The sequence below is a fragment of the Ascidia mentula genome, chromosome 3 (assembly GCF_947561715.1).
Source record: "Ascidia mentula chromosome 3, kaAscMent1.1, whole genome shotgun sequence".
NCBI lineage: Eukaryota > Metazoa > Chordata > Ascidiacea > Phlebobranchia > Ascidiidae > Ascidia > Ascidia mentula.
The window spans coordinates 2,184,418-2,208,895 of NC_138568.1; the positions used below are offsets into that span (position 1 = coordinate 2,184,418).

General features: G+C 36.8%; 3 protein-coding genes across 8 annotated transcripts in view; all 3 read right to left on the bottom strand.

The window, feature by feature from the left end:
- The window catches only part of LOC145894912 (uncharacterized), a 425,937-nt gene that overhangs the window by 394,436 nt on the left and 7,023 nt on the right, over positions 1–24,478 (bottom strand). For all 6 annotated transcript variants that reach the window (XM_082983587.1, XM_082983586.1, XM_082983589.1 and 3 more), the window contains exons 10-20: positions 24,280–24,444; positions 23,825–23,986; positions 23,589–23,744; positions 23,281–23,334; positions 22,858–23,013; positions 22,318–22,386; positions 21,990–22,157; positions 21,555–21,608; positions 21,025–21,180; positions 20,381–20,542; positions 19,220–19,381 (exon numbers count right to left, since the gene is read on the bottom strand). In XM_082983587.1, the coding sequence (XP_082839713.1) occupies positions 19,220–19,381; positions 20,381–20,542; positions 21,025–21,180; positions 21,555–21,608; positions 21,990–22,157; positions 22,318–22,386; positions 22,858–23,013; positions 23,281–23,334; positions 23,589–23,744; positions 23,825–23,986; positions 24,280–24,444 (1,464 nt within the window). The remainder of the gene's footprint in view (positions 1–19,219; positions 19,382–20,380; positions 20,543–21,024; positions 21,181–21,554; positions 21,609–21,989; positions 22,158–22,317; positions 22,387–22,857; positions 23,014–23,280; positions 23,335–23,588; positions 23,745–23,824; positions 23,987–24,279; positions 24,445–24,478) is intronic.
- LOC145894936 (uncharacterized) lies at positions 1,202–8,442 on the bottom strand. The gene is made up of 5 exons (XM_082983656.1): positions 8,301–8,442; positions 7,204–7,365; positions 5,073–5,234; positions 3,063–3,215; positions 1,202–2,705 (listed from the first exon to the last, which is right to left on the bottom strand). The coding sequence occupies exons 1-5, from the start codon at positions 8,301–8,303 to the stop codon at positions 2,685–2,687; spliced, it is 501 nt and encodes a 166-aa protein (XP_082839782.1). The 5' UTR covers positions 8,304–8,442; the 3' UTR covers positions 1,202–2,684.
- LOC145894926 (cleavage stimulation factor subunit 2-like) lies at positions 8,450–12,325 on the bottom strand. The gene is made up of 10 exons (XM_082983646.1): positions 12,066–12,325; positions 11,889–11,967; positions 11,469–11,637; positions 10,927–11,076; positions 10,684–10,803; positions 10,377–10,445; positions 10,134–10,249; positions 9,405–9,544; positions 8,874–9,139; positions 8,450–8,581 (listed from the first exon to the last, which is right to left on the bottom strand). Exons 1-10 carry the CDS (start codon positions 12,124–12,126, stop codon positions 8,465–8,467), a joined length of 1,287 nt encoding a protein of 428 aa, XP_082839772.1. The 5' UTR covers positions 12,127–12,325; the 3' UTR covers positions 8,450–8,464.

The following is a 24,478-nucleotide window of genomic DNA, read 5'->3' on the forward strand; positions in this document are numbered from 1 at the left end:
GTAGATTAGGCTTAGAACATGTAGATCACTATACCATTGAGTTTTTGAACACCTATAAAGTATATCGCAACGAAAAGGGTCTGACCGGACAGCACAGTAAAACGACTTTATTGGTTTTGTATGGTTGTAGACTGGTCACTCGTTACTATAAATCCCATCACTGGTAATAACTCTCTAACAAGGGTAAGCTTCATTTATACCTCTACCAATTACTAACTCTAAACCAATAATTGAATTGAAAACCCATATTCCTATTCGCGCTTATATTTTGCAAACCAGTGCAGGCCAAAAATACACAACCATCCGTTTCCTTAGTGAAGGCTTACATTCTTGTACCTTTGATAGACTTCAAAGTTTACGTACAAAAAACATTGGTTTTGAAACGCAAACTTTCTAACTGCGTCACACACGATGTTGGTAAAACTACTTCTTTACCGTGGACTTCAGAGGAATATTAAATTTTATGTTTGGACTTACTGGTGACTTCTTTCTGCCACCATAAAAGTAGTTCTCAACAATTTTCTTCCGTCGATCGAAGAAGATTCCGAAGGCGGCGGAAAGCACGAGGGTAACTCAAAATTTCACTACAAGTGTTAAGTTTCACACCCACCTTTATTTTTTTCAACACACCTTGCGACAACAACTATAAAGAAGTTTTTAGTCTATTACCGCTTTCACGCTACAAAGTATACAACACAACACACACAACCAAAGGCCGTATTTGTAGCTAACTCCAATTGTTCCTAGTTTTATTCCCGAAAAGTACCGGAGACACTGAAACATTTCACCCCCTATCCTTGGTGATACTGTTGTAATAATTAACCTCAGGAAGTGACAATGTTTCATGCAAAGGCATGATTGGCAGGTTTGTTTTCGTCACAGTCGATAAAAGCGACATTTACCGGCAAAATATCTTTCCATAAACTTACACTAGATGTCGTGCTAATCAATACATCGGGTAAAAATAATATTGGGTTACGTCAGTCAAGTTTATCAAGCAGAAAGCCAGGATACCCGGGTTACGAATATCGCTGTGGTAAAAAGAGTTAAAAGAAAAATGTATTGGGTGACATCGGGCAAATCAACACTTAAACATTGAAAAACAAACCTAATGAATGTCGGTCGTATCCCGGTGCTAGCTGCACAATGTAACCCACCTTTCAATACAACTTAACAGATGCCTTTACAAATATCACTTCCAAACCGTAAGCACTTTGTATTGAAAAAGTATGTACAACATATGTCGGGGATTCCCCATAAGCAATTGGCAGCATCGGTTAAGCGCTGGGTGGCGGCATCGAGCAGCAATGATTCACAATAACGATTGCACAAAAACCAACATTCAATGTTCAAATGTTTACAACATCTTCCACTTCCACCCGTTATACCTTCATCAAACCCATAGATAGATACATATTTGTTTGAAGTAAACATAAAAAAAAACGTGCGCCGACAAAACCGAACCGTAGTTGGTGGAAGATCGGTTGTTCTCGTCATCAAACATTTTAGCTACGAACATAAAAAAATCTTCGTTCAAAAACCAACAAAGAGTTGCAAGAATTCACGACATAATGTATCAGAAAACAATGTAATGTGGAAATACTCGATTGTAATCAGTCAAAAATTAATATAAGTCGCACGTAAATGTTGAAAGTAATGTTTAGTGCGGAAGTAAAAGTATTGTCACAAAATCTGTCGTTCAAAATTGTTAGGAAGGCGGATAACTTTGTACGATAAACCTCTGTTGACGGATTTACACAAGAGAGAAGTAAAGACGAAACTCAAAGCAGGAGACAAAAATATTCGTGTTTTAAAGACGTCCTTGATTGTAAGCAACACAAACAGTAAAACTTCGCGACAATTTCAACGAAACCAGATACACAGAGACGCATTTATATGTTTGGCAAAGAAGTAAAAATGAGAGTTATGGAGACAAACGGTATTAATACGTACATTGTAAATACAAATAACACACAGAAGTTGGATAAAGCACAGAAAAATGTGAAGAATATTTACGAAGCATTTGGGAATGTTTCGTCTTCGTGGCATGAAGCAGAAAGGTTTATTGGTGAGAAGTGACAGAAATCCCTGTTGATTCTGGCAGCAAACAGCCTGAAGTAATATATTGTTACTTGTCGTTCAACAGAGCTCAGCGCATTTCTATCTTAGCAAGATATCGACGAGAAACACTGAACTTTAGTGTGGAATGGCACAACCGACGACCATAAAACTATAAAAAAAATGTCGCAAATACATTAAACCTTCAGTAAATTTAAAGTCAATAATGTTAAAGCGCTTCTGGTACTATAACTCAGTTGAGATTGTTGAAATAAATCGTCGGACGTGGCCCTTAACCAAACAAGGGTTTCCTTAACATGCAAACGAGACTGACTCTGATGCACCACCTTGTGGTGTAACGTTTGCAGGAAATACGCCAGTAGGTGGGGCAAGAGACTTTAAGGGGTTTTCAAGTCGATGGTTCACAATTAACAAGCGAAGTGGATATATTCAAACTTAATGTTTCATCGACGAATCATCACTAAGAAAACTTCTTACCAGTTTAGGAGGGAGTTGATCTCCACAAAATAATTCCAATCGATCAATCATATTTACTTGGATTTGTTAAACCCAAATATAAAGGGATGGATTGAAGTGGAGAGTAGGAGTTAGAGATTCACTTCTTATCAAATTTTCAACTTTGGCTTCTACAATACAACGGATTGGTTATTTCATACATCGTTTAACTATAATAACAGTAGTGTTGATGAAAGTTTTGTTGTGATTTAAATTTATTTCATGAGGCAAATATTTTGTGACGTGTACTTATTTCCATAAACGCAACATCCACTCAAACATAATAAAATACTTCTATTCAGACGAGTTTGTTTGTGTGATTTTATTCCAAATCTTAATCCACATTTACTGAAAGTACATGGTAGGTATTGGATGATGTGGACTTTCTTTATATTAACCCAGTAGTGGCAACCTGAGGCTTGCACATGACACAAGCCTTAATAGCCATGAGGTAAACATATTATTATCGTGTTAGTTTTCATACTTACAGGGTCTGGCAGGTTCCGAAATCTCTCTTCGAAGTAGTCATCTATGTATCCACTGCCGACTGCAAGTACATCTTGTATATTGTGAACACACTTGAGTAAGGTTTCTGCCGCATCACCATATATAGCATTATGCCACAGATTCAAAATCATTATCTGGAAATAAAAGGTGGAATTAGGAAATTATGTTCAGACAAATGTGACATTAAATGTTTAAAATAAATATAATTGCTGGTAAAATATTAAAAACATCGACCTAATGTCCACAAATCACTAAACATTATTGGCTCATTGTCTGCACATACATTTTTACAAAAAAGTCCGGTTTTACGAAATGCCTCACTGAAAGTTTTACAAAAACGACAGTTTGTATAATTGCGTTATCTTATTAAAAGCCTAAACTTGTGTTTTTTGAGGTGACACGTGCACTATAGTGATCTTGTTTTTAATGTGGAAGACAATGCTTAAATATGGAGTCGATTGGACGTGGAATCTCTGCTTGAACACCTGAATTCCATGAAAACGAGTAACGAGTTCTGAATGAAACGTGAATACGTCGGGGTGATTTTATATTTTGATGTTTCCATTTAAAGTGAGAACCGGGGGTCTATCCGCGCAAACGTATACTGGTAACCGACTCAGTCCGACAGGTATCTGTCGTTTCGGTCCGCGAACCCCATCGCCCACAAGCGTGCACTGTATACAAGAGCGGAAAGCTTAGTTACAGAGAGAGAGACTCAAGAATGGGAGGTTGGTAATGTGCAAATTGCGATTTTAGCAAATGGCCACCCTCGTTCGTTTCTGTGCCGTCACCAAGATTTCTCGCCTAAAGGTGACGAAGGGTGTGGTTGTGTTGCTATATATTTTGCAAGGCCTCCAGGTGTTTAAACGCCCGCCTGTCAGACCGCGTGCTTTGGTTTCGCGTTCCAAAGTTCGTGCAGGAGATGCGTTCGATGCTGGAGGTGTGACCGCATACCCTGTACTGACTACGATGGCGTATGCAAGTTAGCCTGTGTTTGTTATATGTTTATGTTGATGCTTTATGTTTTTGTTCTATTTGAATAAGGTCTAATATAATGTTATAAATTGTACACATGTGTGCATTTGTTGGATCCGTTGACTTCAAGAATAAGATAAGTTTTCGTCTATCATGAGACACAATAAGTAAGGTTTCATTGGAAATGCATTGTTTGAAGACAACATGAGTATCTTTAACTGGTCCTACTACGTAAAAATGTTTCCGGACACGTCAATAAGCAATTAGTCATGCATGAAGGTTAATAATAGGGCCAAACATTGCCCGACCCAAATACTAAGAAAACCTGATAGGGATTCGTGCCCAGGATGTCCTGTGGTCAACCCCGGTGTGGTCAGAAAAAGAACATGGCGCCAACTTAGTCATACATTTCTAACTTTGGTTGCAGTTGTATACTTGCAATGCCACAAGACCCAATAAAATCAAATGGCTTATTACAAGGAATAAACAAACTCATTTAAGATTTTGAATTGGCCCTTCTGGGGTTAAATAAAGGAGAGTGTACAAATATTGTGTAGGAATTTTTGTATTTTGCGATTTTGTTATACTTTAATCGTTTGCATTTACTATTTTTTCTATAATGGACGGTTTGTGCTACTGTGTTACGTCAACAAAACTGAAACGCAGATTTTGCGGTGCTGTGTGCACCATAGTTTTATTTGCTTACACTATTAACAAAGTTTTTATAAATATTATGTAACCTGTTGTAATATAAACCCAGAAGAAATTTAAATGTTCGTGTTACAAGTTATCGTGAAATGTTAATTATTAGTGCGGAACGCTTTTGTCGACAAAACACTTTTAGATTCTGCCAAAATGATGACAGATTTTAAACCAAGATAGTGCAACCAGTATTTTTGTCTAATAAACTCCATTTTTAAGCATAATAAAGCTAGGTGTGGAAAACGATTCCAGATCATCCAAGTGTGTCATGACCCAAAAAAGTTTGGAAACCACTGGTCTGACAAACAACTTACTGGTTTCTCAAGCTGTGATATGGAATTTGCAATCTTACAGATTCCAACACTTGTTATCTCACAAAACTCCAGAGACAGATTCTCAATCCACTGAATACATGAAGCAATAACAGATGCAGTTTCATCATCAACTAGGCTCCCACGAAGATCAAACAACTTCATCTGAAACAAATAAAAAATTGCTGGAATCAGTTTTTATGTCAACAATACATCATTGTATCAATTATGACGTCACAGAACCAGAATAGTCACTTGGTGAATTTAATCGTTGAGCTCCGGTAGCTCAGTCAGTTAGAGAAAGAACCCGAATTACACGTTGTAGCGCTCACTTTACCGCATTATAACGAAGCGGATTAATTTCCTTTCTTTTGCCGGGTTTTTTTTTTTGCTGATGTTGCGCGGACTCATGCATTCATTCATAAACTTCAATGCAATAAAGCTATACAAGGCTTCAGTGTCATCCCAAATTACACATTGCTCCTTAGTAACACGTTTGAATGACTGCATGAGTCCATGCAACACCAGCAAAACTTAGTAAAACGTTTGTGACTTGGGTTGCAGTGAAATGCTTGCATTTCCACGGGACCCAATAAAATCAACCAACTTATTACAAGACATAAACAAACTTATTTTTGAATTCCCCCTTTTAGTTTTGTTTATGAAGGGTAGTGTACAAATTTATGTTCAAGGAATATTCGTATTCGTATGTTGAGCTTTAATATTACTGTTTCTTGTAATCGAGCTTTACACACTACAAATGCTTGCGACTGCGCTATTTTTCCAATAAAAGACGGTTTGTGTAACTGCTTACGTCACCGAAAACCGAAACGCATGTTTTGCGGTGGTGCGTGCGCCATTGTTTTATTTGTTTTACTTTGAAGTAAGGTCTTTAATATATTTGGTACCAAATACAGATATGAATGAATACGCATTTTTGTAGTCAATGAAAAATGTCAATAAAACATCATTTTTTTATCTGAAGTTGCCCGATGCCACCCTAAGTAAATTTTAAATGCTCAAGGTAATAGTTATTGCTTGGAAGTCTGCACTTACTGGATCCAAACATTAAAGTTTGTTAAAAAAACGTTTTTTCACACAAATAACGATGTTGAAGTCCAAAGTAATCAATCAGAATGACTTCCAAACGCAGGCCTTTTCACGCTTTTGCTTTGGGGGTGACGTCACTTTCAATCAAGTGCCAAACCACTTTCCGCTCAACAGTTATTTTAAAAATATCTCGAAATTTCAAGAATTTGGTGCAGATTAGCGTAAGAGTATTTAAAATAAGTAGAGATCCCAGATAAAGCAAACAGCGTGGAAAGGCCGGTGTTTGAAGTCATTCTGATGGAACACTTCGCATTGCAAAATAATTCAACATTATAATTTGTGAGAAATCACTGCTAACAAAGTTTTCATCAATATTATGTCACCTGTTATAATATAAACCCAGAAAAAGTTTGAATGTTCGTGTTACAAGTTATCGTGAAATGGTAGTCATTGGTGCGGAACGTTTTGGATAAAATTTTTTTTTGTTTTGCCAGAATGATGATAGAGTTCAAACCAAGGTAGTGCAACCAGTATTGTTGTTTAAATTTAACTTTTTTTAACATAATAACATTAGGTGTGGTTCCAGATCATCCAAGTGTGTCGTGACTAGTGATGTCCTCCGCCGGATCCGGGTACCCGGACCCGGCCGGATATTGACCAATTTTTAATACCCGGACCCGGCCGGATAATACACTTAATTTTACCGGATAGTTGGGAAAGCATTTTTGTCCTAAAAACGGACAAACATTTCGCAAATTACTGATACTCGCCAACTTCCGTTTTTTCTGTTGTTTGTTGTTAAGGTTTTTCGTGACGTGTTATACCATATTAATAAATGACCACGTTTATTTGTTCCACTTATGATAAGCTAACCTTAACATTGCATTCTGTTTGGCAATCAAACATTTTTGCCATACTGATAAAATACACGAATCGGTGTTAACAAACTGCCGGATCCAAATTATCAGGCCGGATTTGATTGACAACTATCCGGATCTGGCCGGGCCGGATAATTTGGAACTGTGAACATCACTAGTCGTGACCCTAAAATGTTTGGAAACCACTGGTCTAACATACAACTTACTGGTTTCTCAAGTTGTGATATGGAATTTGCAATCTTACAGATTCCAACACTTGTCATCTTACAACTCCCCAGAGACAGATTCTCCATCCAGTGAATACATGAAGCAATAGCAGATGCACTTTCATCATCAACTGTGTTTCTATCAAGATACAACGACGTCATCTGAAACAAATGAAAAATTCCTGGAATCAGTTTTTATGTCAACAATATCATTGCATCAATTATGACGTCTCAGAGACAGATCAATCACTTGGTAAATTTATTTGTTGAGCTACGGTAGCTCAGTCAGTTAGGGAAAGAACCCAAATTACACATGGCTCCAACTTAGTAACACGTTTGTGACTTTGGTCACAGTTATATGCTTGCAATGCCGCAATACCCAATAAAATCAAATGGCTTATTACAAGAAATAAACAAACTTATTAAAGTTTTGGATTAGCCCTTCTAGGTTTGTTAAGTGTACAAATATTCTATCAGAAATTTTCCTATGTTGATCTTTTGTATTACTGTTACTTGTGAGTGATCGAGCTTTACAAACAACCAATGCCTGCGTTTGCGCTATTTTTGCAATAAAATATGGAATGAGTAACTGCGTTACGTTACCAAAACTGTAACGAATGTTTTGCGGTGGTGCATGCGCCATAGTTTTATTAGCTTTTCCCAATCGAATCCGGTAAATTGCAAACTTGCCAAGCTTTTTTATGTGGTCAGCCGGTAAATTTTGTGCAATTATGTGTTGAGCGGTATGTGATTCGCTGAAGTATTTTCTTAAAAAAGGATAGCCTATGGTTCAGAATTTACGAGCCCTATGCAATTAACCACATTAGCCAATTACAAGGATTCGTGCCTTAGAAGTGAGGCCTTGGAAATATTTGAAACCAAATAACGATATGAATAAATACACATTAACGTAGTCGATAAAAATACAAACAAAATATTTTACATTTACAGTTGCCCGATGCCACCCTATTGACTTTTCCTAAAATTGTTGTTTAAATACAGCTGTAAAATTAAATCCACTTAAAATTTTTTGCACGACAATGATTACCTAGGCGATTATGTTGTGATCGCATGGAAAATAATGGCATCGAACTCACCATACAACTGACCCATGGTTATAGTTGTAAAACAAACAGTTGATACGTTTTAATCAGCATCAACATGTAAATGGCATTGGAACCAAATCCGTCGCATCCACGACAACTACATCTGAAACTTGCAGTTTTCTCAAAAAGAAAGAATGTTTCTGTGGCAACGGTCTTCATGGCCTTCCTCCTTGCAACTGATCTTTGAGAGCAAGGATGCTGCGCCTCTGCTCATCTGGGAGCATCCGGATTTGTTCTGGAGTTAACTGGAGGACTTGCATGATCAGAGCGGCCTGGAAATACATGATGGCAAAATTTTAACCTTGTATCCTAATATATATTTGATTGACTTTTTAAGTGTTAAAAGTGAACGAAAACATTGACCACAAAACTACACATTTTATTCACAATTTGACCAAAGTTGTTTTTAGATTTGGGCATGTGTCTAAGATTTATTGTGGGCTGACTTTTTTGTACATATACAAATGCAGAACTTCAGTTGATGCAAAAAATATAAAACATCCATTCACTATTCATTTCCACAATAATCGAACTTCCGATTTGTATCACAATGCTACAACGAACCTTTTCCTGATCCTGCTCTGCAGATGGATCCATAGGGGCGTCCTCCTGAGCAGGAGGAGGTCTTCCTCTTCTTGGATCGCTTCTTTCCGGTGGTGGCGGAGGGTGTCGTGCAGGATCCCCACGCATTCCTGGACGATCCATCGGAGGTCTTCCCCCACGATCCATCGGATGATCTCTTGGAGACAATCCTCGTTCTAGAGATGAACGCCCCCGATCATGTGAGTTACCTCGTTCTGGGGGCCCACGATCGGGAAAGCCCCGCTCATCTAGTGGCAAGAATTACAAGTTAACAGAATGTGTTAAAAACTGTAAGACCTGCAGACACCCTCTTGACGTTAGTGTCACAGTAGTCAGCAAAGTAATTGTAAAATGCACCAGAAAATAATTATATTATAATTATTATACTAATAATTATACTGGTTGTGCAAAATTTGTCTGTGTATTTTTGACCTTCACATTTCTTAAACAAATGAAGACGAGAACTAATTGATTTTCACAACTAATCTCCATGTAAGAATGTGGTCATTCTACCTCTTGGATTAGGTGGAAATCCTCGACCAAAACCTTCATCCATATGTGGTGGTCTGTGACGATCCATCGGGTCACCCATACCATGATCCACGGGCACTCTTTCTATAACCCGCATGTCCACCTCCATTCTTCTTGGACCTCTGAATTGTAAAATGTTTATTAGTTTTAAACATCATAGCATGTTTTTGACAACAATTGAAAACTTTACAAAACAAGGGTGTTTCAACACAGGCAACATATTGTCTGCAAGTAAACATTTTCCATTGTCAATTTTATGTTTGCCAGACTTAATACAACCAATAGTTGATCAGTGTCCATGCAACTTCAACAAATTTATTGTTCATTTATGTCGGATATGAGCAAACTGGGGCCTTAGGTAAAATCACTGTTGGGTCAGGCTGCCATTTTTTGTTTGCTTTTCAGTTACAGCATCTGAGCATTAATAATTACAAGTCTGTTAGTTTATATATTGTTGTGTAAAATCTCTTTGCACACATTTACTCATGTGGTTCAATCCCAAATTTTTGATACTTTTTGGCCCACAAGCGGAAAAAGTTGCCCACTCCTACGTTCTTGTTTATAAAAAATATCAAAAAGATACCATAGTAAAGAAGAGTACATATTTCTCAGGCCAAATAATGCCCTTCTATGTCCAACATAATAGCCCATGGAACATCCTTTGCATCAGCTGCATAGTATCACTACCAGATTAAACAGTTTAATTCCCACCTATCTCCTGGACCAACTTCCATTGGGTGCCCCCTACCAGGTGGGGGTTCTCTCATGCGTTCACCATCCCGGCCACCTCCGAGCCCAGGCAGTGGACTGCCATTGGGCCTTGCATCCTACAATCATTACAACAACTGGATCAATTAATGAAACAATTCATATAAATTAGTGGATAGCAATAATGACAAAATATTTCATTTCTTAAAAGCAAACACAAAACTTTGGTGACAAAAATTTGCTTACGGATTCTGGACGAGGACCTTCAGATGCTGGAATGAGAGGTTGAACTGGATTTTGTCTGTGCAGCATTTTCTACACGTATAAATAGTATTATCAGGCAAAAAAACAATAAATGCACAATAACCAAAAATTTTTTCATTGAGACCTTTTAGGTCGAAACAGTGGCCATCTGTCTGCAGCTTATACACAGTTCATATTATTGACTTCACATTGCTTATCATTTTTGTCATTGTTTCAACATTATAATTTTTTATTTCAATAAAATATTTAGTTCCTTCTTCTGATTATTTTGTTGGAGCTGTTTCGTTACCATGGCAATTTCTGGATCCACAATCCTCATGACAACTTGAGCTTGCAACAACGCATATGCAAGTTGTGGGTTTTGAAGCAGCATGTTTCTGGCCTCTACTGGGTTGTTTTGAATGCATTGCTACAACAGTTCAAAAACACAGATTAGCAAAATCGCAATATTCCTACAAAATTCTCATGGATGTTTTGAAACATATATATTCTAAGATTAATTCGGAAGAAAAACAACAACAAAATATGTTGCCTTCATTTGTTTCATGAGCTCGAACATTTGTTCAGGGGGGAGGCTTGCAACAGCCTTGCTGATAGCTTCTGGGGCATCTTGAGATGGAGTTGGTTCCCCGTATTCCGATTCCACTGGAGGACCCATGGCCCTGAAGTGGTTTACTTCTTCCTGTAAACAAAACACAATGATTGGACATCATAAATATTGTGCTGATTTTGCTGTCAGGCACACTACAATTTAAACAGAACTCCTCTCCTGGCATAAATTAAAAAAGACTGACATCACTGGTTATTTTCCCTTTTTCTCCCAAACAATTTTTGATCGAAATTGTTATTCAATGTGCATGGAAATTGAAAATGACAAGAACCAATGCATTATATAGCTAAACATCTGGACAAAAACAGTCCAAATACAAAACAAGGTTAGGTAATATGTTCCTGAGACTACAAAAAGACAATCAGCACCAGTGTATGATCAGACATTGGGTTAATGTTGCCAAAAATACGTTTGCAAAGAGTACAGCGTACATCAACACTCAGATTAACAGCAATTACCCATACCTGAAAGTTATTGCGGTTCTTTTCACTTGTTGCATGATCAACTCTCAGTGGTCGGCCATGTAACTCCCTTCCATTAAGATTTCTCATCGCACTCATGGCAGTCTCCTGATCTTGATACTCAGCAAATCCATATCCCTTAGGCTTGCCAGATTCGCGATCAAATACGAGGCTACATTAACATAAACACATAATAAGCATAGTGGGGTTGAAAATATGAAATGTGCAAGCTGCATACGGAAGTCATTGCTTGGCCATTTGGTCGGCAAAGTCGTCTGATAGTCACACCAGCTGCACTGATGAGACCTTATTGGTCGAAACAGTTGCCATCTGTATGCAGCTTACACAATAATAATATAAATTAATGAGTCTGACTATACTTGCAAATGCCTGCAGTCTGTCACACCATACGAAAGCACATACCGAAAACTAATGACGTTGCCAACTTCATTGAAAATGTCTTTCAACTCCTCTTCCGTTGACTCGTAAGGTATATTTCCAACTGAAAACAATTTTATGTCAAACCATTAATGTAAAAAAACGGACATTACTAACAGAGGGAAAAAAATGTATGAATTTAAGATAGGCCTATATACTTACCAAACACGGATCGGACAGATCTTTCGTAGTCGACTGGATCACGGTCTCTTAAGCCAAACATTATCGTTTTCTGTCATTCGAGTCTTATAAAGCACAAAATAAACAAATTAAACGCACACTTTCCTGCTGATCGTGACTTTTGGTTTGGTGGAAACTGGCAATTTCACATACGAAGTACTAGTCAGTAGTTAATGACATATACATGGCAGTCAAATATAAGGTGCGCGTTTCTTTAAGCTGAAATTTTATTATAAAGTCCTAATTTCACCCAATCTAATAAAACGAAGCACCTGCATTTGCATACACACGCCACAGCAACAGCGTTATTTCGGCGAAATGGAAATTGGTTAAAAACGAAATTATTTCACGCATGAGTGAACACGACGATTGTGTTCATACAAATTATAAATTAACTCGTAACAAAATTAATCAACAAGATCTCCAATATTTATGAAACAATATCTATACTTATGTAATTGCAATCTTAAAACACCTATAAAGTATATCGCAACGAAATGGGTTTGACCGCGGTCACGCTGTGTGAATCCCAGCATTGTTCGTCAAGGAAGATACTTTTACACCGGGTCACAAAGTTTTTTCCAAACTTGATCCACATATAAGCCTACGTAACACAGAAATCTGTGCGAATATTAAAGCTACGATTTTGTGTAGTATTTTAACTTAAATTTATAAACAAAAATAACAGGCGGTGGCCCTATTCACGCCTAATCATTAAAATTTGCAGAGATTTCTGTTTTACACATACTTATATGTAGATCAGGTTTGGAAAAAACTTCGTGACCCGGTGTAGCAGTATTTTCCGTTCGTCAAAGCGTACACTGCGAGCATTTGCGGCTCTGCATAGAAGTACCAATTTAATAATGTTCCGGGCCATAGATTTTTTTGAAATTGGCGTAGATTAGGCTTAGAGCATTTAGATCACATTACCATTGAGTTTTTAAAGACCTATAAAGTATATCGCAACGAAAAGGGTCTGACCGGGCAGCACTGTGAAACGACTTTATTGTTTTTGTATGGTTGTAGACTGGTCACTAGTTACTATAAATTCTATTACTGGTATTAACTCTCCAACATGGGTAAGCTTCATTTATACCTCTACCAATTACTAACTCTAAACCAATAATTGAATTGAAAACCCATATTCCTATTCACCCTCATATTTTGCAAACCAGTGCAGGCCAAAAATATACAACCATCCGTTTCCTTAGTGAAGGCTTACATTCTTGTACCTTTGATAGACTTCAAAGTTTACGTATAAAAAACATTGGTTATGAAACGCAAACTTTCTAACTGCGTCACACACGATGTTGGTAAAACTACTTCTTTACCGTGGAAATCAGACGAAGATCAAATTTTATATTTGGACTTTGGTGACTTCTTTCTGCCACCATAAAAGTAGTTCTCAACAATTTTCTTCCGTCGATCGAAGAAAATTCCGAAGGCGGCGGAAAGCACGAGGGGAACTCAAAATTTCACCACAAGTTTTAAGTTTCACACCCACCTTTAATTATTTCAACACACCTTGCGACTACAACTATTAAGAAGTTTTTAGTCTATTACCGCTTTCACGCTACAAAGTATACACAACACACACAACCAAAGGCAGTATTTGTAGCTAACTCCAATTGTTCCTAGTTTTATTCCCGAAAAGTACCGGAGATACTGAAACATTTCCCCCCCTATTCTTGGTGATATTGTTGTAATAAATAACCTCAGGAAGTGACAATGTTTCATGCAAAGGCATGGTTGGCAGGTTTGTTTTAGTCACAGTCGATAAAAGCGACATTTACCGGCAAAATATCTTTCCACAAACTTACACTGGATGTCGTACTAATCAATACATCGGGTAAAAATAATGTTGGGTGACGTCAGTCAAGCTTATCAAGCAGAAGGCCAGGATAACCGGGTTACGAATATCGCTGTGGTAAAAAAAAATGTATTGGGTGACATCGGGCAAATCAACACTTAAACATTGAAAAACAATTTGTTGCTGAAGCTGCCAGGCATATTACTTGTCGGTCGTATCCCGGTGCTATCTGCACAATGTAACCCACCTTTCAATACAACTTAACAGATGCCTTTACAAATATCACTTCCCAACCGTAAGCACTTTGTATTGAAAAAGTATGTACAACATATGTCGGGGATTCCACATAAGCAATTGACAGCTCCGGTTTAAGCGCTGGGTGGCGACATCGAGCAGCAATGATCCACAATAACGATTGCACAAAAACCAACATCCAATGTTCAAATATTTACAACATAAACCTTCCACTTCCACCCGTTATAACTTCATGAAACCCATAGATAGATACAGATTTGTTTGAAGCAAAAATAAAAAAAAAACGTGCGCCGATAAAACCGAACAGTAGTTGGTGGAAGATCGGTTGTTCTCGTCATCAAACATTTTAGTTACGAACTTAAAAAAATCTTCGTTCAAAAACCAACAAAGGGTTGCCAGAATTCACGACATAATGTATCAGAAAACAATGTAATGTGGAAATACTCGATTGTAATCAGTCAAAAATTAATATAAGTCGCACGTAAATGTTGAAAGTAATGTTTAGTGCGGAAGTTAAAGTATTGTCACAAAATCTGTCGTTGAAAATTGTTAGGAAGGCGGATAACTTTGTACGATAAACCTCTGTTGACCGATTTACATAAGAGAGAAGTAAAGACGAAACTCAGAGCAGGAGACAAAAATATGCGTGTTTCAAAGACGTCCTTGATTGTAAGCAACACAAACAGTAAAACTTGGCGACAATTTCAACGAAACCAGATACATAGAGACGCATTTATATGTTTGGCAAAGAAGTAAAAATGAGAGTTATGGAGACAAACGGTATTAATACGTACATTGTAAATACAAATAACACACAGAAGTTGGATAAAGCACAGAAAAATGTGAAGAATATTTACCAAGCATTTGGGAATGTTTCGTCTTCGTGACATGAAGCAGAAAGGTTTATTGGTGAGAAGTGACAGAAATCCCTGTTGATTCTGGCAGCAAACAGCCTGAAGTAATATATTGTTACTTGTCGTTCAACAGAGCTCAGCGCATTTCTATCTTAGCAAGATATCGACGAGAAACACTGAACTTTAGTGTGGAATGGTCAGAATATTACGATACCGATGATATAAGTTAATTGAATTGAATTTTGAATGAGTTTTGTCGCCTGGTTGTAAATCTCGGGCCTTCTTTCTAGTATTTAAAAGTCACCCGATAACAGCAAGGTTTCATAATATTTATGTGGTATTTTGTGAAGTTCGATCATCAAAAGTTTCGTTACCAACTTTACTGACATGAAACGATAATCGTTACTTCCGCACTAACCTTGATACAGAGTTGCGGGAAATTATCAACGGTTACAGTTCAAGTAAATGCGTTGGAAAGTTTTATTTGTACTTAAGGTCAAAATAAACGGTTTCACTGAGATTTCTGGTATTTCGAGAACTCCAAATGCCGTACAGGACTTTTGATAAACGTAAATTTGCAAACACCCATATTTCACATTCTTATTGTTGGTGATAACAAAGTTGTACTGAAGGAACAACCCACCACTAAAAATGTCGCAAATACATTAATCCTTCGGTAAAACTAATATTTAAAGTAAAAATGTCAAAACGCCTTTGGTCAGTAGTGATTATTGAAATAAATCGTCGGACGTGGTCCTTAACTAAACAATGGTTTCCTAAACATACAATGAGACCGACTCTGATGCACCACCTTGTGGTGTAACATTTGCAGGAAATACGCCAGTAGGTAGAGCAAAAGATTTTTCCGGGTTTTAAAGGCAATGGTTCACAACCGACAAGCGTAATTGAAATATTCAAACTTCACATTTTATCGATGAAACGTCACTAAGAAAACTTCTTACAGGTTTAGAAGGGATTTGATCTCCGCAAAATAATTCCCAGCGATCAATCATATTTACTTGCATTTGTTAAACCCAAATATAAGGGATGAATTGAAGTGGAGAGTAGGAGTTAGAGATTCGCTTCTTACCAAAATGTCAACTTTGGCTTCTACAATACAATGGATTGGTTATTTCATACATCGTTTCACTATAATAACAGTAGTATTTCATGAAGCAAATATTTTGTGACGTGTATTTATTTCCATAAATGCAACATCCACTCAAACATAATAAAATACTTCTATTCAGTCGAGTTTGTTTGTGTGATTTTATTTCAAATCTTAAGCCACATAAACTGAAAATACATGGATTGGATGATGTGGACTTTCTTTATATTACCCCAGTGGTGGCAACCTGAGGCTTGCACATGACACAAGCCTTAATACAAGACAACCCACGAGGTAGACATATTATTATCGTGTTAGTATCAAATAGCAATGACAGTTTGTACGTGGAACAAATAGTTTTCATACTTACAGGGTTTGGCAGGTTCTGAAATCTCCCTTTGAAGTCGTAATCTGTCAATCCACGACTGACTAAAAGTTCATCTTGTATATTGTGAACACACTTGAGTAAGGTTTCTGCCGCATCACCATGTGTGTGATTGTATCTAACATTCAACTTCCTTATCTGGAAATAAAAGATGAAATTAAGAAATTAGTTCGGATAAATGTGACATTAAATGTTTAGAACAAATATAATTGCTGGTAAAATATTATGAAAAATCGACATATCGGGTCTCATCAGTGCAGCTATGGGTTAACCAGCCAGACATAGATTATTCCATTTTGTGTGCAATACTGTCTGTAACTCACTGATCATTATTAGCTTTGCTTGTGCATACTTTTTTTTTACAAAAGCAGTGTTTTACAATTGCTTGTTTGTGTGATTGCGTTATCTTACTAAAAAACTTAAAAGTGTGTTTTGCGTTGGCACGTGCACCATAGTTTTCTTGCTTTTACTTTGGAAGATAATGCTTAAATATGGAGTCGAGTGGACGTGGAATCTCTGCTTGAACACCTGAATTCCATTAAAACGAGTATCGAGTTCACATTGGAACGTGAATACGTCAGGGTGATATCATTTTTTGATGTTTCCATTTAAAGCGAGAACCGGGACCCTTCCGCACAACCGCATACTGGTAACTGACTCATTCCGACAGGTATCTCTCGTTTGGGTTCGCAAACCCCGTCGGCCACAAGCGTGCTGTAGTGCGTGCATTGTATACAAGAGCGGAAACCTTAGTTTCAGAGGAAGAGGCACAAAAACAGGAGGTTGGTAATGTGCAGAGTGTGCTTTTAGCAAATGGCCAAACTCGTTCCACTCAGTGGCGAAATTCCTCGCCTAAAGGTGACGAAGGGTGTGGTTGTGTTGTTATATATTTTGCAAGGCCTCCCTAGTGTTTGAACGCCTGCCTGTCAGACCGCGTGCTTTGGTTTCACATCTCAAAGATCGTACATGAGATGCGTTCGATGCTGGAGGTGTGACCGCATACCCTGTGCTGACTGCGACGGTGTATACATTGGCGAGACTGGCCGCGCCCGACAAACAACGTAAAAGAAACACAAACGCAACGTGGCCAACCGCGGTTACAGCGTTGTCGCAACTTGTGGCGGATACAGGTGAATTTGGAGAAACGACAGTTTTGGATAAAATAAAGATTATTTCAAACGGATGTTTATCGAATAAATGTACCTGAATTGGCACTGAATGTTAAAAAGCAGACATTTTTTCCTTCAGTTTATCGGCACCTAGTGAACTTCCAAGGCATCGCAGATTATAATGTTTTTAAATTACGCCATTTGCTTACATTCTGTTTGTTTTAAATTACGTCAATGAAAGTGTTGCAGCTTCTGCGATACACTAAATTTGTAAGTTTCGTGCACGAGCAATTGAAAGAGAAAAAATCTGGAACGTCATAGGCTTGACTCTGATTGTCCAGTGAGCTTGTGGAGATGTGTGGTTGTACGTTGATGCGCATTTTCGGCTTGCTACTTCCCACCCCCAATTTATTATGTTTTTCGCGCTTTCTTATATTTTTCGTGTTGTTTACATTCACGCACTTTGTCATACAGAAGGTCGATTGCATGACGGCAAAACGTCGATTAAATAAATTTTACCGCAAAGTTCAAAAATTGATTAAATAATGCTTGAATATATTTCGAAAAAATTTTTTTTCACTGAATACGACAAGACAAAATTCTTTGCAGACAAAGAATGTTTTTTTTCATATGAGTTTCCCAGCTAATAGAAATTGCTTGGTAGCGTGGGCCTCTTGTACCCCTCTCTCTGTATACGACTATGCGTGTTGGTGTCATATGATGCAATATGGAAGGTGTCATCCCGAATTACACATGGCTCCAACTTAGTAACACGTTTGTGACTTTGGTCGCGGTTATATGCTTGGAATGCCACGAGACCCAATAAAATCAAATGGCTTATTAGAAGGAATAAACAAACTTATTTTTGAATTCGCCCTTTCAGGTTTTTTTATTGAGGGGAGTGTACAAATATGTTCAAAGAATATTCGTATTCGTATGTTGAGCTTTAGTATTACTGTTACTTGTGATCGAGCTTTACAAACTACCAATGTCTCCGTCTGCCCTATTGTAACCGCGTTACGCTACCGAAAACTGAAACGCATCTTCAAACAGAGACCTTGTCACGCTTTTTGCATTGTAGGTGACGTCACTTTCAATCAAGTGCCAAACCACTTTCCGCTCAACAGATTTAAAATAAAATTTCTTTTTTTAAGAATTTGGTGCTGATTAGCGCAAGAGTAATAAAAATCGGTAGATATTTCAGAAAAAGCAAACAGCGTGAAAAGGCCGGTGTTTGAAGTTCTGATGAAATACTTCGGACTTTGAATACAACATTGTAATTTGTGAGAAAATACTGCTAACAAATTTTCCATTAATACGATGTAACCTGTTGTAATACCAACCCAGACGAAGTTCGAATGATCGTGTTACAAGTTATCGTGAAATGGTAATCATTGGTGCGGAATGCTTTGGACTGTAAAACATTTTTTGATTCTGCCAGAATGACGATTGAAATTCAAACCAAGGTAGTGCAACCAGTACTTTTGTCTTACTTCGACTTTTTTTTTTTTTTTTTTAAACAGAATAAAGTTATGTGTGGTGAACGATTCCAGATTATCCAAATGTGTCGTGACCCTAAGAAGTTTGGAAACCACTGATCTAACATACAACTTACAGGTTTCTTAAGTTGTGATATGGAATTTGCAATCTTACAGATTCCACCACTTGTCATCTTACAATAAGGCAGATACAGATTCTCAATCCACTGAATACATGAAGCAATAGCAGATGCACTTTCATCATCAACTGTGTTGTAATCAAGTTTCAACGACTTCATCTGAAACAAATGAAAAATTACTGGAATCAGTTTTACGTCGAACAATATCATTGTTATCAATTATGACGTCACAGAGGCAGAACAATCACTTGGTGAATTTAATCGTTGAGCTCCGGTAGCTCAGTCAGTTAGAGAAAGAACCCGAATTACACATAACTCCAACTTAGTAACACGTTTGTGACTTTGGTCGCAGTTATATGCTTGCAGTGCCACGTGACCGAATAAAATCAAATGGTCTATCACAAGGAATAAACAAATTTATTGAAGATTTTCAATTGGCCCTTCTGGGGTTTAATAAAGGGGAATGTACAAATATTGCGTAGGAATTTTACTATTTTGTTATACCGTGATTGTTTGCCTTCACTATTTCTTCAATAAAATACGGTTGCGACTGTGTTACGTCAACTAAACTGAAACGCTATTTTGCGGTGGTGCGTGCGCCATACTTTTATTTGCTACCCATACTAACAAAGTTTTTTCAATATTATCTAACCTGTTATAATATAAACCCAGAAGAAATTTAAATGTTCGTGCAAAAAGGTCATGTGAAATGGTAATCATTAGTGCGGAACGCTTTTGCCGATAAAACATTTTTCGATTCGACCAAAAATGATGACAGATTTCAAACCAACGTAGTGTAACCAGTATTTTTGTTTTAATAAAACTTCTCCTTAAACATAATAAAGATAGGTTTGGCGAACGATTCCAAATCATCCAAGTATGTCATGACCCTAAGACAGTGATTCCCAACCTTTTTGTGGTTGCGTACAACTTGGAGGTAAAACAATTTCGACGCGTACCACCTAGTTGAGTGTTACAAAGTAACCTAGGGGATGAAGTAACAAACATTTTGAGATCACTTACGATTTTTTAAATTCGAAATATATCTGCAAATTACGGAAAGGTGCTCGCGTACCACCTGGAATGCCGTCGCGTACCACCGGTTGGGAAACACTGCCCTAAGAAGTTTGGAAACCACTGGTCTAACATACAACTTACTGGTTTCTCAAGTTGTGATATGGAATTTGCAATCTTACAGATTCCACCACTTGTCATCTTACAATACCCCAGAGACAGATCCTCGATCCACTGAATACATGAAGCAATAGCAGATGCACTTTCATCATCAACTGTGTTGTGATCAAGTTTCAACGACGTCATCTGAAACAAATGAAAAAATTGCTGGAATCAAGGTTTTTTGCCAACAATATCATTGTTATCATTTATGATGTCACAGAAGCAGAACAATCACTTGTTGAATTTAATCGTTGAGCTCCGGTAGCTCAGTCAGTTAGAGAAAGAACCCGAATTACACATGGCTCCAACTTAGTAACGCGTTTGTGACTTTGGCCCCAGTATTACATTACCGAAATCGAAACGCATGTTTCACGGTTGTTCAACTGCTCAGATCTGAATTTTCATCAATGTTTTCATAAATTGGGACAAAAGAGCACAAGCTTGTGTAATTGTCAGTTGATTCTTAGATCAAATGTTTCCAGACCTCAAACACCGTTTCTCATGGTTTTCTTTAGTTTACAAAGTGCAAAATTTATCCTTGCAATGGCGTGTCATTACTGAACATGCTATTTAGTTTGGTTGAAAGGCTTATAAAGTTGCTGAGTAAAAGAGATGTGAAGTCATACCTTTTGTTTTACTGTGCCGACAACTTCTTGGATTGCAGAGTTACTGACATTTACCATAGTAAGTTCCAGTGTTGGAGGAAATAAATGTATGACACATGACAAAGCACAAGCTTCTTCATCACCATCCACTGTAAGCTGGTTTGGTACGAAATCAACCTGTATATGATAAACCAGGTTAGTTAAAACTATTTTAAATCATTTTTATTGGCAATTTAATCACCTGATAGCAATACAATGTACAACAAAAAGTTTCTTATTATTGGATTAAAAATGTCTCATAAACTTCTTCAATACGCCTTTATAAAACAGTGCACCAGCATTTAAAACTTAAGGTTGTTAAATGTAAATAATGGCAAGTTTGGCTTGTATATGTTAAATATTTATTAGAATTCTGTAACTCATTCAACACGTTTTTTTTCAAACAACAATGCAAAGCCTTGTACCACATATACTTTTTATTTGTGAAAACAAATACTTAGGAAATGATGAATATTTATTGCCATAAAAAAAAATTCTAAAAATGTTCAAACCTCGAATGCCTTTTGAATGTAGATTTCAACAAGGGACCCAGGGTGCTCTAAACTCTAAAAGATAAACAGACAATGTTTTGTTGAATGCAAATTGAAATCTTGTGATCTGAATACACACAGCCACTACTTTGACCTGTAAGGTCTTATTAGTGCCACTAGGTGTGACCTATATACCAAAACAGTGGCCATCTGTATGCAGCTTACATATTTATAAAATTGGATCCATATTTGCTTAAATATATTATCTTAATTTGTGTGGAAGAAAATTGATTTGCGTGCACAGTATTTCTTAGAAGCAACAGGCTTTGGATCAATATAGTTTGTTGAAAGTGCTCCTAACATTTGGTTTCACGTACATGGCCAATACCAGTTTCTAAGATTTGGGTGTTACTGATATTTTATTCCTTCTTTACGTTGACACAATTGAACAATTACCTGTAGTGCATAAGGAAACAGATCAATCTTCCCGCAAGATTTAATTCCATTCTCTGATACTCTAAACTTTGTTACAATCAGCTTGTTAACATGTGATGCTGCTTGATTTGAAAGCAATTGCAGAAGTGAATTTGAAACTTGATTTCCACTGATATCCAGAGTCTCCATCTATATTATTAATAATATCTTAGTTTCACAAAAAGAATGAACTGTGATGGTGATGTGTTTTTCATGTCTTTTTTATTATAGTTGGATGACTTTAAAATGTCTGTTTACCCAACCACAAAGTCACAGAAAAAACAAATGTTCACTAAAATCAGAAACATACATGATGTTGAGATTTTGATGGAAGCAGCAACAACTTTACACATTCTGGAGTCGGCAATCTGACAACCAGCTGAATGTGAATATTACCAAAGTAAGTGCAAGGACCTGCGCAGTAGGGCGATCCTGCCGATCATGACATTGCATAAAATATTACTGTGTTGTCTGATATGGTGGTAGAGATCCCCTACGTATATGTGAATGTAGTTCCATTTTCAAACACATTGCCAAAATGTGCAGAGAGCAGAGACTTACCAAACTACCACATGTATGTTTGTTTTTTTGAGATCCATTTCCATTTAGAGAAATTTCCCCCGAAATTTGGACCCCCCCAATTAGGGTTAACACTATGACATCATGATGGGACCACACCCCCAGTGATTATGAAACCTGGCCCCTTTGCATTTTGCCGCAAACCCTCTAACAACACTTTGCGGAAAATTAGGAACCATGGGCATAAACTTTATTCTACTTCAGATATATCAAAATTCTCTCTGTCTGGTTTTCTTTCTCGTATTATAACTGGTCCACAAAAAATACATACCTTATGTTTTATTGCACCGACAACTTCTTGGATTGCAGAGTTGCTGACATTTTCGATGGTAAGTTCCAGTGCTGGAGGAAATAAATGTATGACACATGACAAAGCACAAGCTTCATCATCACAATCCACTGTTAGCTGGTTTGGGATGAAATCAACCTGCAAACAATCAAAGAGGTCTGGTGGAGTTTTGGGCAATTACCACTAGATAGGTAAATTGAACCAGTCACAAAAAAGAACAACCTTATTCTTAAATATTAAAAAAATAAATACATTACAGTTTATTTAAAAATTTGGAAATAAAAATTTATCACATGAACTTTTTGTGGTGTAATTAAAATTATTTGTTTACAGCTAACGAACATTATAAGAAAAGATCAAATTAATGAACATTTTCGAAACTATAAAACAACAATCTTTCCAAACCTCAAATGTGGATTCAATATACTTTTTAACCAATATTTCTGGCTCCATTGAACCCTGAAAAATATTTATTTAGCACAGCATAAAAATGAATGTTGGACAGAGAAGCAACGATTTCTTTTAACCATCAAGACAACAAACATTTTTTATACTACATGCTTTTACTGACATGGTCATACTATAATCACGTAATTGTAGAATTGGATTAATAAAATAAATTTTCATGAAAAAAATACTCACCTGGATTTTTTTGAGAAAAATATATTCCTAATAATTGTTGCACATTTTGTTTGATTGCAATGTCACTTTACCTTTATTATATCTGGAAATACATCAACTTTTCCACAGGCTCCAATACCTTTCTCTGATAATTTGAACTTTGTTACAATCAGCTTTTTAAAATGGTTTAGCAGCAATTTTAGACAAGATATTGAAATTGGAAGTCCGCTGATATCAAGAGAGTCCACCTAATTAAAAAACAACAAACGTAAAAATTTAAATGAACATATTTTTTGTAGTGCATAAGGAAATATTTTTTTTAACTTACTGGTTGATCAAGCTTGGATATAGTTGTTGCAAGTTGTGTCATTGAAGTACAGCTTACTTTGCAACCATTTAATGAGAGACTTTTTGTAACTTTTGCACATGAAGCTATTGCATTTGCACTTTCATCACCAACTGTGAAACCTCTCAGCACCAGTGACCGCAACTAGAATATTGTGGTTATAAAGTACATGTACACAGTAGTGTAGCACAAAAATATAATTTAGAACAAAACACAAGAAAGTAATAACTTTGTACATCAGTAGCAATTGCATTTATGACAAAATCAGATAACTTTGTTGTTTACAGGTTTAAACTTATGTTCAATATGACCATTCAATGTAGATAAAGAGCTAACATAATGTATTATGAAATGCATTGTAATTGAGGTATTTCTTAGTAATAGTTAAAACTACAATATGATGTATCTCAAACCTACCTGAAAACTAGTTCACTTACTTTTGTCTGGTCAGTTGGTGTAAAATGTTTAGCAAATCTTTTAATAAATTCATCGACTGATTCTTCTTTCTGGGTATCAACTATTAACTGTCCCTTAATTCCTGAGCAAGTTTTGGCCAAATCCTTTATTACTTGAACAGTCACTTTATGACTGATTAAGAAGTCCTAGCAATAATAAAACAGAGTTTACTCATTTTTT